We start from the raw sequence: 13,248 nt of genomic DNA on the forward strand, positions 1-13,248 counted from the left end.
CAAGAAGGATGTATACATTCTTACCACCATCCACACAGAGAGGACGGTGGAGGTCTCTGTAAGTGGCAGAGCTGAGATCATAAGGAAGGCAGTGTGCATCAAGGCTTATAACCAACATGTGGGTGGGGTTGATCTGGCAGATCAGTTGCTGCAGGCCTACCTTATTATGCGGAAGACAAGGGCCTGGTACAAAAAGGTTGCAATTTACTTAATGCAGATTGCGACCCACAACACTTTGTTGTTGTTCAAAAAAGCAAACCCCGGAATGAAACAGACTTTTTTCTACAGTTTAAGCTCCAGATCATTTCAGGGATTTTGTACCAAGATGCACCTGCTCCCCGGGCGGTGATGGGAGAGAGCAGAGTTGGGGCTACCCATTTTATTTTTAAAATCCCCCCTACTGCCGCAAAGCAGAAACCACAAAAAAAAAAGCAGAGTCTGTACCAAGAGGGGGCAGAGAAGGGACACCATATATTACTGTCCTGATTGCCCTGGACTCTGCATTGGAGACTGCTTCAAGAGGTATCATACAATGGTCTATTTTTTTGGTTATGTTCCCTGTTAAGAGTTTTTTTTTTCCTGTGTTTTTTGTTTTTTTTTACTTTTACTGTGCCATATTCTTACATTTCACTACTCTAAGTTCTAAAATTGGGGCTGTTTTTTGCAATAACTTACAACAGTCTCTCCTAAATCATAGTCGAAAAGCAATGTGTGTGTAAAAATGAAAATTGAACAATTACCACCATACACTTCCTCCATTTTTTTGTGTGGCTAAAACGGTTGCATTAAAGGCATCAAAGCACACCATATACAATAGCTTGTGGTGTCAACATTTCAAAGATATACACTTTCATGGCAATAAATAAAACTGGGGTATGCGATAGGCCCCAAACTAAAGATAGGCCTATCAGAAGAAATACTCTCACTTTTAATAACTAAAATTACAAGTCATAAAATTGTAACAGAACCTTCCCAAAATCCTGGCATGGGGGGCATAGGTGTACTCAGGAGGTCTTGCAGAAAACAACCTGGAGTGTTTTTTTGCAATAACTTACAACAGGCTCTCCTAAATCATAGCCAAAAAGCAATGTGTGTGTAAAAATGAAAAAATACTGCAACACATTTTCTCCAATTTTTTTGGCTAAAACAGTTGCATCAAAGGCATCAAAACACCCCATATACAATACCTTGGGGTCTCAACTTCTGAAATATATGCACGTTCATGGTGCACAAATAAATTGGGGTATGTAAAAAAGCCCCCCAAAAGAAGATAGTCAAATAAGATATGTTAAATTTGAAAAAATCACAAACACATGTCAGAAGTTTGGCATTGCAAACCCCAAACAACCCAACAAACCTATGCATAGGTAGTATCGCTGTACTCAGGAGATCTTGCTGAACAAATATTGGGGTGCTCTTTAGCAGTAACACATAACAAGGATTGAGAATCCATGCCTAAAGTACGTGTGTAAAAAATAACACAAAAAAATGACCCAAAAGTTTGACAAAGACTAGTGGTTGAATTAGTGCATGAAAAGTGTTAAAATACCAGCATTTTAAATATCCTAGGGTGTCTACTTTTCAAAAATATATGGTTTGATGGGGGTAAATTACATTGGCCAGCTTCAGAAAATGTCCCAAATAGGACATGGGTGCATGATGACAGATGTGAAAATTCCAAGTTGGAAAACTGGAATGCGCCCCCTAAAAATAAAGCCTTTTAGCCCCCAGAGAAACCAACACACCTATACATGGGTGGTATCACTGTACTCAGGAGATATTGGGGTGTTATTTGGCAGTAACCCTTGACATTCTCAGTAAATGTACACTTAAATTGATATTTTGTAAAAAAAAAATCACCACTTTTTTTATTTTCTTTCAAACTTTGGCATAGATTGGTGGTAAAATGGTTGCATGAAAAGAGACAAAATACCCCAAGTTTAATACCTTAGGTTGTCTTCTTTTTAAAAATATATACATGTGAAGGGATATTCACGGATTCCTGAAAAATATCAGAGTTCCAATGTAACTATCGCTAATTTTGGGGAGGGGGGGTGGAGGTTTTGAAATAGCAAAGTGCTACTTGTACTTATTGCCCTATAACTTAGAATAAAAGCAAAGAACATGTAAACATTGGGTATTTCTAAACTCAGGACAAAATTTAGAAACTATTTAGCATGGGTGTTTTTTCTGGTAGTTGTAGATGTGTAACAGATTTGGGAGTCAAAGTTAGAAAAAGTGTGTTTTTTTCAATTTTTTCATCATATTTTATATAAAAAAATTATATTAAATTATAAGATATGATGAAAAACAGAATTTATGTTTACCTGATAAATTACTTTCTCCAACGGTGTGTCCGGTCCACGGCATCATCCTTACTTGTGGGATATTCTCTTCCCCAACAGGAAATGGCAAAGAGCCCAGCAAAGCTGGTCACATGATCCCTCCTAGGCTCCGCCTTCCCCAGTCATTCGACCGACGTAAAGGAGGAATATTTGCATAGGAGAAATCATATGATACCGTGGTGACTGTAGTTAAAGAAAATAAATTATCAGACCTGATTAAAAAAACCAGGGCGGGCCGTGGACCGGACACACCGTTGGAGAAAGTAATTTATCAGGTAAACATAAATTCTGTTTTCTCCAACATAGGTGTGTCCGGTCCACGGCGTCATCCTTACTTGTGGGAACCAATACCAAAGCTTTAGGACACGGATGATGGGAGGGAGCAAATCAGGTCACCTAGATGGAAGGCACCACGGCTTGCAAAACCTTTCTCCCAAAAATAGCCTCAGAAGAAGCAAAAGTATCAAATTTGTAAAATTTAGTAAAAGTGTGCAGTGAAGACCAAGTCGCTGCCTTACATATCTGATCAACAGAAGCCTCGTTCTTGAAGGCCCATGTGGAAGCCACGGCCCTAGTGGAATGAGCTGTGATTCTTTCAGGAGGCTGCCGTCCGGCAGTCTCGTAAGCCAATCTGATGATGCTTTTAAGCCAAAAAGAGAGAGAGGTAGAAGTTGCTTTTTGACCTCTCCTTTTACCAGAATAAACAACAAACAAGGAAGATGTTTGTCTGAAATCCTTTGTAGCATCTAAATAGAATTTTAGAGCACGAACTACATCCAAACTGTGCAACAAACGTTCCTTCTTTGAAACTGGATTTGGACACAAAGAAGGCACGACTATCTCCTGGTTAATGTTTTTGTTAGAAACAACTTTCGGAAGAAAACCAGGTTTAGTACGCAAAACCACCTTATCTGCATGGAACACCAGATAAGGAGGAGAACACTGCAGAGCAGATAACTCTGAAACTCTTCTAGCAGAAGAAATTGCAACCAAAAACAAAACTTTCCAAGATAATAACTTAATATCTACGGAATGTAAGGGTTCAAACGGAACCCCCTGAAGAACTGAAAGAACTAAATTGAGACTCCAAGGAGGAGTCAAAGGTTTGTAAACAGGCTTGATTCTAACCAGAGCCTGAACAAAAGCTTGAACATCTGGCACAGCCGCCAGCTTTTTGTGAAGTAAAACAGATAAAGCAGAAATCTGTCCCTTCAAAGAACTTGCAGATAATCCTTTCTCCAAACCTTCTTGAAGAAAGGATAGAATCTTAGGAATTTTTATCTTGTTCCAGGGGAATCCTTTAGATTCACACCAACAGATATATTTTTTCCATATTTTATGGTAGATTTTTCTAGTTACAGGCTTTCTGGCCTGAACAAGAGTATCAATGACAGAATCTGAGAACCCTCGCTTTGATAAAATCAAGCGTTCAATCTCCAAGCAGTCAGTTGGAGTGAGACCAGATTCGGATGTTCGAACGGACCTTGAACAAGAAGGTCCCGTCTCAAAGGTAGCTTCCATGGTGGAGCCGATGACATATTCACCAGGTCTGCATACCAAGTCCTGCGTGGCCACGCAGGAGCTATCAAGATCACCGATGCCCTCTCCTGATTGATCCTGGCTACCAGCCTGGGGATGAGAGGAAACGGTGGGAATACATAAGCTAGGTTGAAGGTCCAAGGTGCTACTAGTGCATCTACTAGAGTCGCCTTGGGATCCCTGGATCTGGACCCGTAGCAAGGAACCTTGAAGTTCTGACGAGAGGCCATCAGATCCATGTCTGGAATGCCCCACAATTGAGTAATTTGGGCAAAGATTTCCGGATGGAGTTCCCACTCCCCCGGATGAAATGTCTGACGACTCAGAAAATCCGCTTCCCAATTTTCCACTCCTGGGATGTGGATTGCAGACAAGTGGCAGGAGTGAGTCTCCGCCCATTGAATGATTTTGGTCACTTCTTCCATCGCCAGGGAACTCCTTGTTCCCCCTTGATGGTTGATATACGCAACAGTCGTCATGTTGTCCGATTGAAACCGTATGAATTTGGCCTTTGCTAGCTGAGGCCAAGCCTTGAGAGCATTGAATATCGCTCTCAGTTCCAGAATATTTATCGGGAGAAGAGATTCTTCCCGAGACCAAAGACCCTGAGCTTTCAGGAGTTCCCAGACCGCGCCCCAGCCCACCAGACTGGCGTCGGTCGTGACAATGACCCACTCTGGTCTGCGGAAGCTCATCCCCTGTGACAGGTTGTCCAGGGTCAGCCACCAACGGAGTGAATCTCTGGTCCTCTGATCTACTTGTATCGTCGGAGACAAGTCTGTATAATCCCCATTCCACTGACTGACCATGCACAGTTGTAATGGTCTCAGATGAATTCGCGCAAAAGGAACTATGTCCATTGCCGCGACCATCAAACCTATTACTTCCATGCACTGCGCTATGGAAGGAAGAAGAACAGAATGAAGTACTTGACAAGAGCTTAGAAGTTTTGATTTTCTGGCCTCTGTCAGAAAAATCCTCATTTCTAAGGAGTCTATTATTGTTCCCAAGAAGGGAACTCTTGTTGACGGAGATAGAGAACTTTTTTCTACGTTCACTTTCCACCCGTGAGATCTGAGAAAGGCCAGGACAATGTCCGTATGAGCCTTTGCTTGTGGTAGGGACGACGCTTGAATCAGTATGTCGTCCAAGTAAGGTACTACTGCAATGCCCCTTGGTCGAAGCACCGCCAGAAGGGACCCTAGTACCTTTGTGAAAATTCTTGGAGCAGTGGCTAATCCGAATGGAAGTGCCACAAACTGGTAATGCTTGTCCAGAAAGGCGAACCTTAGGAACCGATGATGTTCCTTGTGGATAGGAATATGTAGATACGCATCCTTTAAATCCACCGTGGTCATGAATTGACCTTCCTGGATGGAAGGAAGAATAGTCCGAATGGTTTCCATTTTGAACGATGGAACCTTGAGAAACTTGTTTAGGATCTTGAGATCTAAGATTGGTCTGAATGTTCCCTCTTTTTTGGGAACTATGAACAGATTGGAGTAGAATCCCATCCCTTGTTCTCCTAATGGAACAGGATGAATCACTCCCATTTTTAACAGGTCTTCTACACAATGTAAGAATGCCTGTCTTTTTATGTGGTCTGAAGACAATTGAGACCTGTGGAACCTCCCCCTTGGGGGAAGCCCCTTGAATTCCAGAAGATAACCTTGGGAGACTATTTCTAGCGCCCAAGGATCCAGAACATCTCTTGCCCAAGCCTGAGCGAAGAGAGAAAGTCTGCCCCCCACCAGATCCGGTCCCGGATCGGGGGCCAACATCTCATGCTGTCTTGGTAGCAGTGGCAGGTTTCTTGGCCTGCTTACCTTTGTTCCAGCCTTGCATTGGCCTCCAGGCTGGCTTGGCTTGAGAAGTATTACCCTCTTGCTTAGAGGATGTAGCACTTGGGGCTGGTCCGTTTCTGCGAAAGGGACGAAAATTTGGTTTATTTTTAGCCTTGAAAGACCTATCCTGAGGAAGGGCGTGGCCCTTACCCCCAGTGATATCAGAAATAATCTCTTTCAAGTCAGGGCCAAACAGCGTTTTCCCCTTGAAAGGTATGTTAAGCAATTTGTTCTTGGAAGACGCATCCGCTGACCAAGATTTTAGCCAAAGCGCTCTGCGCGCCACAATAGCAAACCCTGAATTTTTCGCCGCTAATCTAGCCAATTGCAAAGTGGCGTCTAAAGTAAAAGAGTTAGCCAATTTGAGAGCATGAATTCTGCCCATAATCTCCTCATAAGAAGAATCTTTATTGAGCGACTTTTCTAGTTCATCGAACCAGAAACACGCTGCTGTAGTGACAGGAACCATGCATGAAATTGGTTGTAGAAGGTAACCTTGCTGAACAAACATCTTTTTAAGCAAACCCTCTAATTTTTTATCCATAGGATCTTTGAAAGCACAACTATCTTCTATAGGGATAGTAGTGCGTTTGTTTAGAGTAGAAACCGCCCCCTCGACCTTGGGGACTGTCTGCCATAAGTCCTTTCTGGGGTCGACCATAGGAAACAATTTCTTAAATATAGGGGGAGGGACAAAAGGTATGCCGGGCCTTTCCCATTCTTTGTTTACAATGTCCGCCACCCGCTTGGGTATAGGAAAAGCTTCGGGGGGCCCCGGGACCTCTAGGAACTTGTCCATCTTACATAATTTCTCTGGAATGACCAAATTGTCACAATCATCCAGAGTAGATAACACCTCCTTAAGCAGAGCGCGGAGATGTTCCAATTTAAATTTGAATGTAATCACATCAGGTTCCGCTTGTTGAGAAATTTTCCCTGAATCTGAAATTTCTCCCTCAGACAAAACCTCCCTGGCCCCCTCAGACTGGTGTAGGGGCATGTCAGAACCATTATCATCAGCGTCCTCATGCTCTTCGGTATTTTCTAAAACAGAGCAGTCGCGCTTTCGCTGATAAGTGGGCATTTTGGCTAAAATGTTTTTGATAGAATTATCCATTACAGCCATTAATTGTTGCATAGTAAGGAGTATTGGCGCACTAGATGTACTAGGGGCCTCCTGTGTGGGCAAGACTGGCGTAGACGAAGGAGGGGATGATGCAGTACCATGCTTACTCCCCTCACTTGAGGAATCATCTTGGGCATCATTTTCTCTAAATTTTGTGTCACATAAATCACATCTATTTAAATGAGAAGGAACCTTGGCTTCCCCACATACAGAACATAGTCTATCTGATAGTTCAGACATGTTAAACAGGCATAAACTTGATAACAAAGTACAAAAAACGTTTTAAAATGAAACCGTTACTGTCACTTTAAATTTTAAACTGAACACACTTTATTACTGAAAATGTGAAAAAGTATGAAGGAATTGTTCAAAATTCACCAAAATTTCACCACAGTGTCTTAAAGCCTTAAAAGTATTGCACACCAAATTTGAAAGCTTTAACTCTTAAAATAACGGAACCGGAGCCGTTTTAATATTTAACCCCTATACAGTCCCTGGTATCTGCTTTGCTGAGACCCAACCAAGCCCAAAGGGGAATACGATACCAAATGACGCCTTCAGTAAGCTTTTTCTATGTATCTGAGCTCCTCACACATGCATCTGCATGTCTTGCTTCCCAAAAACAACTGCGCAATAGAGGCGCGAAAATGAGGCTCTGCCTATGATTAGAGAAGGCCCCCAGTGAAAAAGGTGTCCAATACAGTGCCTGCCGGTTATTTTACATGATTCCCAAGAATAAAATAACTCCTCAAAACTATGAAGTATTAAAAATGCTTATATATCAATCGTTTTAGCCCAGAAAAATGTCTACCAGTCTTTAAAGCCCTTGTGAAGCCCTTTATTCTTATACAATAAAAATGGCTTACCGGATCCCATAGGGAAAATGACAGCTTCCAGCATTACCAAGTCTTGTTAGAAATGTGTCATACCTCAAGCAGCAAAAGTCTGCTCACTGTTTCCCCCAACTGAAGTTAATTGCTCTCAACAGTCCTGTGTGGAAACAGCCATCGATTTTAGTAACGGTTGCTAAAATCATTTTCCTCTTACAAACAGAAATCTTCATCTCTTTTCTGTTTCAGAGTAAATAGTACATACCAGCACTATTTTAAAATAACAAACTCTTGATTGAAGAATAAAAACTACATTTAAACACCAAAAAACTCTAAGCCATCTCCGTGGAGATGTTGCCTGTACAACGGCAAAGAGAATGACTGGGGAAGGCGGAGCCTAGGAGGGATCATGTGACCAGCTTTGCTGGGCTCTTTGCCATTTCCTGTTGGGGAAGAGAATATCCCACAAGTAAGGATGACGCCGTGGACCGGACACACCTATGTTGAAGAAATAATGGTATCTTTAGAAAGTCCATTTAATGGCGAGAAAAACGGTATATAATATGTGTGGGTACAGTAAATGAGTAAGAGGAAGATTACAGCGAAACACAAACACAGCAGAAATGTAAAAATAGCCTTGGTCCCAAACGGTCAACACATGGAAAAGAGGTCTGGTCACTAAGGGGTTATTTTATTATTATTATTCTTTATTTATAAAGCGCCAACAGATTCCGCAGCACTGTCCATGGGTAAGAAAGATAAAAGGACAGTACAATATGAGACACCAGACAAAATGTAACAAATAAATACAGGGGGAATTGGGAGCCCTGTTCCCGTGGGAACTTACAATCTAAATGGGTAGGAGGGTGAGAAACAGGAGGTGGGGACTGCAAATGTGGGAATGATGTTAGTGTGGAGTTAGATGAGGGCAACTATTAGCAAGTGGAATTCATTAAGACATATTTTCTCCTTGACTTCATATGATGAGTTTTATAATGACATAGGGTTTTAGAACAGCCATTCTTATTTTAAGGAATTGGCAGTCGAAAAAAGAAACAAAACTTTCGGCTTTTAAAAAAGAGCTTTTGAATTAATTATTAATGAAAGTGGTTGGGCTTTAGACTGATTCAGATTTTAAAATTAAGAAATTATTTAAAAAGTGGGCACTGTTTATAAAATCTCTTGAGATACAACTACAAAGGCAAATTATTAATCCGTTAAAGAATTCAAAATGTATCTTAGAAGCGAACTTAAGAGGAGAGTGGCTGTGTGAGGAGTCTGGACAGGAGAGATGTTAATGGGTCCCCTTTTTTTGCTTTTCTTCTTCTCTCTTTGTGTTATGGTTGCTGAACATTTAATTATTGTTAAATATCGTGGTTGTTTTGATAAGGTGTGGATCTCATTAAGTTCCAACGTAATGGAATTTAAAGAGGTTATTGATTCAAGGCTTATTAAATGTACCTCTGATTGCTTTGTTCATATATATATATTTTTTTTGGTAAGATGTTTAATGGAATTTATTATTTACTTTTCTCTGATCTGTTATTATATTTGAATTACCTCAATAAAAATGAGTTCAAACAAACTGTGAGTTAACTCCTTTGCAGGGCTATATATAGAAGCAGTAATGCAATAATAAAACGATCTAACACATTGGATCAATTTATTTTTGCACTTTTATGTCCCTTAATGGAATATAGATTTTTGAGAGAAAAAATAAATTACCTCTTTCTTCAAACTCCTTGATAACCGCAATCATTTTATCTTGGTAGTATGACTCTCCTCTGTCTATAATTCGAATATCCAAGCAGTCATAAATTTTTTGGAATTCTGAAAATAAACACACAAAATTATTAAAATACATATTGGTATAAAAAATAATATTTTTATAGGTCCTCTGAAACACAATCGACTATGTAATAAACAAAAAGTGTTTGTAGCAGTACTGAACAAATACATTACCATATAGTGATATTCACTACATAGCAACAAGACAATAAAAAGTAATGATATTACAGTGAGATCAAATTCCATCATAAAATAAGAAGAAACCCCATATTTAAGTAAAATTATTTGATATGTAGAGATAAATAGTGCAATTATATTTGTAATTAACAGGAAGCTTGCAGCCTTGTGCTTTTTATGAAGTTGTATTTACATAAAGTGATTGCCTAGGAATGGTGTCATGGCCAAGATGCACAGGAGATATATAAACAAAGTAAAATGATTAAATAACAGGTATACCACAATAAAATAATACAGTTAGACCATGAAGGATTATTAGGGTGCAGACTGCTATACTTGACAAGAGAAATTAAAGGACTGCACTGATTTGAAGTAGTAGAGATAAATAAGATGGTACCCCAAAATTGCTACTTAAATAGAGTTTTTGATCTATGATCTAATGATACTATGACAAACTGATTTTACTTTCATTGTATGGTCAGGCACACATGGCCTGAGTGACAAAGTAAACTGTATACAAACACCAGCCTGCATACATAACAAGTACATATTCACTTCCCAGATAGAGACAATAACTAAAAGAGGATACTGTATCTAAAAGTCACCTCACTGACGAGGCCCACAGAAGGCCGAAACGATCGTCTGGGGTTGTTGTTTCTCTTGTTCAGAGAAGAATTGCCTGGTATTTCGGTGCTGGACTGTCATTGGGCAGGGTCAGACTGATATGCTACAGGATATTTTTTCTCTGTGAAAAGGCATAGAGTGCTAAAAGAGCGCGCACCCTGAGTTGCAATGGAAATGAACAGGCATGGAAGTTATTCTAGCTTTTGTCCTATCTCAGGAGTGCTGTTCTCTCTCTTCTGATATTTATGCAAATTACTATTGGGTCTCCCTAAGAGTAATGGGGGAAACCAGACGTGGACTCCTTGCACACATGCCCTTTAGAGAGATACAACTGCACCTCACTGACGAGGCCCACAGAAGGCAGAAACAATCATCTGGGGTTGTTGTTTCTCTTGTTCAGAGAAGAATTGCCTGGTATTTCGGCGCTGGACTGTCATTGGGCAGGGTCAGACTAATATGCTACAGGATATTTTTTCTCTGTGAAAAGGCATAGTGTGCTAAAAGAGCGCGCACCCTGAGTTGCAATGGAAATGAACAGGCATGGAAGTTATTCTAGCTTTTGTTCTATCTCAGGAGTGCTGTTCTCTCTCTTCTGGTATCTAAAAGTCAAATTGACATATTTAAACAAATTGGTTTTTGTAATCACCTTTTCTGGACACATCACAGATTAAGTTCCAGGCTTTTATAATAAGAGGACTTTTACTTTGCAGCTGAACCACACATTGGTAAGCACGCTTTTTAAACTCCTCATCTTCATCAAACCTTTTTTTAGATTCCTAGGTTTAAGAAGAAGAAAACAAATTAGGTAACGTTATCAAACAGATTTATACATTTTTTGCAATAATTTCTCTAACCATCATTTAACATATATAAAAAATACAAACCCACCCTTTTTGTCCTAATGTATCTCACCAGGCATAATAAAAAAGGAACTGGATGAGAAGTGGATTGGGTAAATGACTTGAAGAAAGTTTATAATCCATTTGGAGTTGGTGGTCAGTTACCCTACACTTTTGCTTATTTAGCTCTATGAGAAATTTTATGAAAATAAGAAATGAACCTTCACTTCATAATATTAATACATATTTTTACTATTGAGCATTTGCACATACAGTATATAGACTTGGGGTGGCTAGCCTTTCTGCATTTCGCTGTATCACCCTGATTACTACCTTTTATTGATTTTAATAAATTAATAAAACATTAGAGGCTGTAATTGCTAGATCTGGGAGTAAAACACATTTCTTTCATGTAATTAACAAGAGTCCATGAGCTTGTGACGTATGGGATATACATTCCTACCAGGAGGGGCAAAGTTTCCCAAACCTTAAAATGCCTATAAATACACCCCTCACCACACCCACAAATCAGTTTTACAAACTTTGCCTCCAAGGGAGGTGGTGAAGTAAGTTTGTGCTAGATTCTACGTTGATATGCGCTCCGCAGCAAGTTGGAGCCCGGTTTTCCTCTCAGCGTGCAGTGAATGTCAGAGGGATGTGAGGAGAGTATTGCCTATTGAATGCAGTGATCTCCTTCTACGGGGTCTATTTCATAAGGTTCTCTGTTATCGGTCGTAGAGATTCATCTCTTACCTCCCTTTTCAGATCGACGATATACTCTTATATTTACCATTTCCTCTACTGATTCTCGTTTCAGTACTGGTTTGGCTTTCTACAAACATGTAGATGAGTGTCCTGGGGTAAGTAAGTCTTATTTTCTGTGACACTCTAAGCTATGGTTGGGCACTTTATTTATAAAGTTCTAAATATATGTATTCAAACATTTATTTGCCTTGACTCAGAATGTTCAACTTTCCTTATTTCCAGACAGTCAGTTTCATATTTGGGATTATGCTTTAATTATCATATTTTTTCTTACCTCAAAAATTTGACTTTTTTCCCTGTGGGCTGTTAGGCTCGCGGGGGCTGAAAATGCTTCATTTTATTGCGTCATTCTTGGCGCGGACTTTTTTGGCGCAAAAATTCTTTTCCGTTTCCGGCGTCATACGTGTCGCCGGAAGTTGCGTCATTTTTTTGACGCTATTTTGCGCCAAAGATGTCGGCGTTCCGGATGTGGCGTCATTTTTGGCGCCAAAAGCATTTAGGCGCCAAATAATGTGGGCGTCTTATTTGGCGCCAAAAAATATGGGCGTCGCTTTTGTCTCCACATTATTTCAGTCTCATTTTTCATTTGCTTCTGGTTGCTAGAAGCTTGATGTTTGGCATTTTTTTCCCATTCCTGAAACTGTCTTATAAGGAATTTGATCTATTTTGCTTTATATGTTGTTTTTTCTCTTACATATTGCAAGATGTCTCACGTTGCATCTGAGCCAGAAGATACTACAGGAAAACCTCTGCCTGCTGGATCTACCAAAGCTAAGTGTATCTGCTGTAAACTTTTGGTAGCTATTCCTCCAGCTGTTGTTTGTATTAAATGTCATGACAAACTTGTTAATGCAGATAATATTTCCTTTAGTGATGTACCGTTGCCTGTTGCAGTTCCCTCAACATCTAAGGTGCAGAATGTTCCTGATAACATAAGAGATTTTGTTTCTGAATCCATAAAGAAGGCTTTGTCTGTTATTTCTCCTTCTAGTAAACGTAAAAAGTCTTTTAAATCTTCTCTCTCTACAGATGAATTTTTAAATGAACACCATCATTCTGATTCTTTGGACTCTTCTGGTTCAGAGGATTCTGTCTCAGAGATTGATGCTGATAAATCTTCATATTTATTTAAGATGGAATTTATTCGCTCTTTACTTAAAGAAGTACTAATTGCTTTAGAAATAGAGGATTCTAGTCCTCTTGATACTAATTCTATACGTTTGGATAAGGTTTTTAAAGCTCCTGCGGTTATTCCAGAAGTCTTTCCTGTTCCTAATGCTATTTCTGCAGTAATTGCTAAGGAATGGGATAAATTGGGTAATTCATTTACTCCTTCTAAACGTTTTAAGCAATTATATCCTGTTCCGCCTG

At 39.8% G+C, this 13,248-nt stretch overlaps 1 protein-coding gene across 1 annotated transcript in view; it reads right to left on the reverse strand.

Moving 5' to 3' along the window:
- Positions 1-13,248, reverse strand: part of RARS1 (arginyl-tRNA synthetase 1) — a 274,844-nt gene that overhangs the window by 147,644 nt on the left and 113,952 nt on the right. The window contains exons 8-9 of the mRNA XM_053718573.1: positions 10,920-11,049; positions 9,410-9,514 (exon numbers count right to left, since the gene is read on the reverse strand). Of these exons, the coding sequence (XP_053574548.1) occupies positions 9,410-9,514; positions 10,920-11,049 (235 nt within the window). The remainder of the gene's footprint in view (positions 1-9,409; positions 9,515-10,919; positions 11,050-13,248) is intronic.

The sequence above is a fragment of the Bombina bombina genome, chromosome 6 (assembly GCF_027579735.1).
Source record: "Bombina bombina isolate aBomBom1 chromosome 6, aBomBom1.pri, whole genome shotgun sequence".
NCBI lineage: Eukaryota > Metazoa > Chordata > Amphibia > Anura > Bombinatoridae > Bombina > Bombina bombina.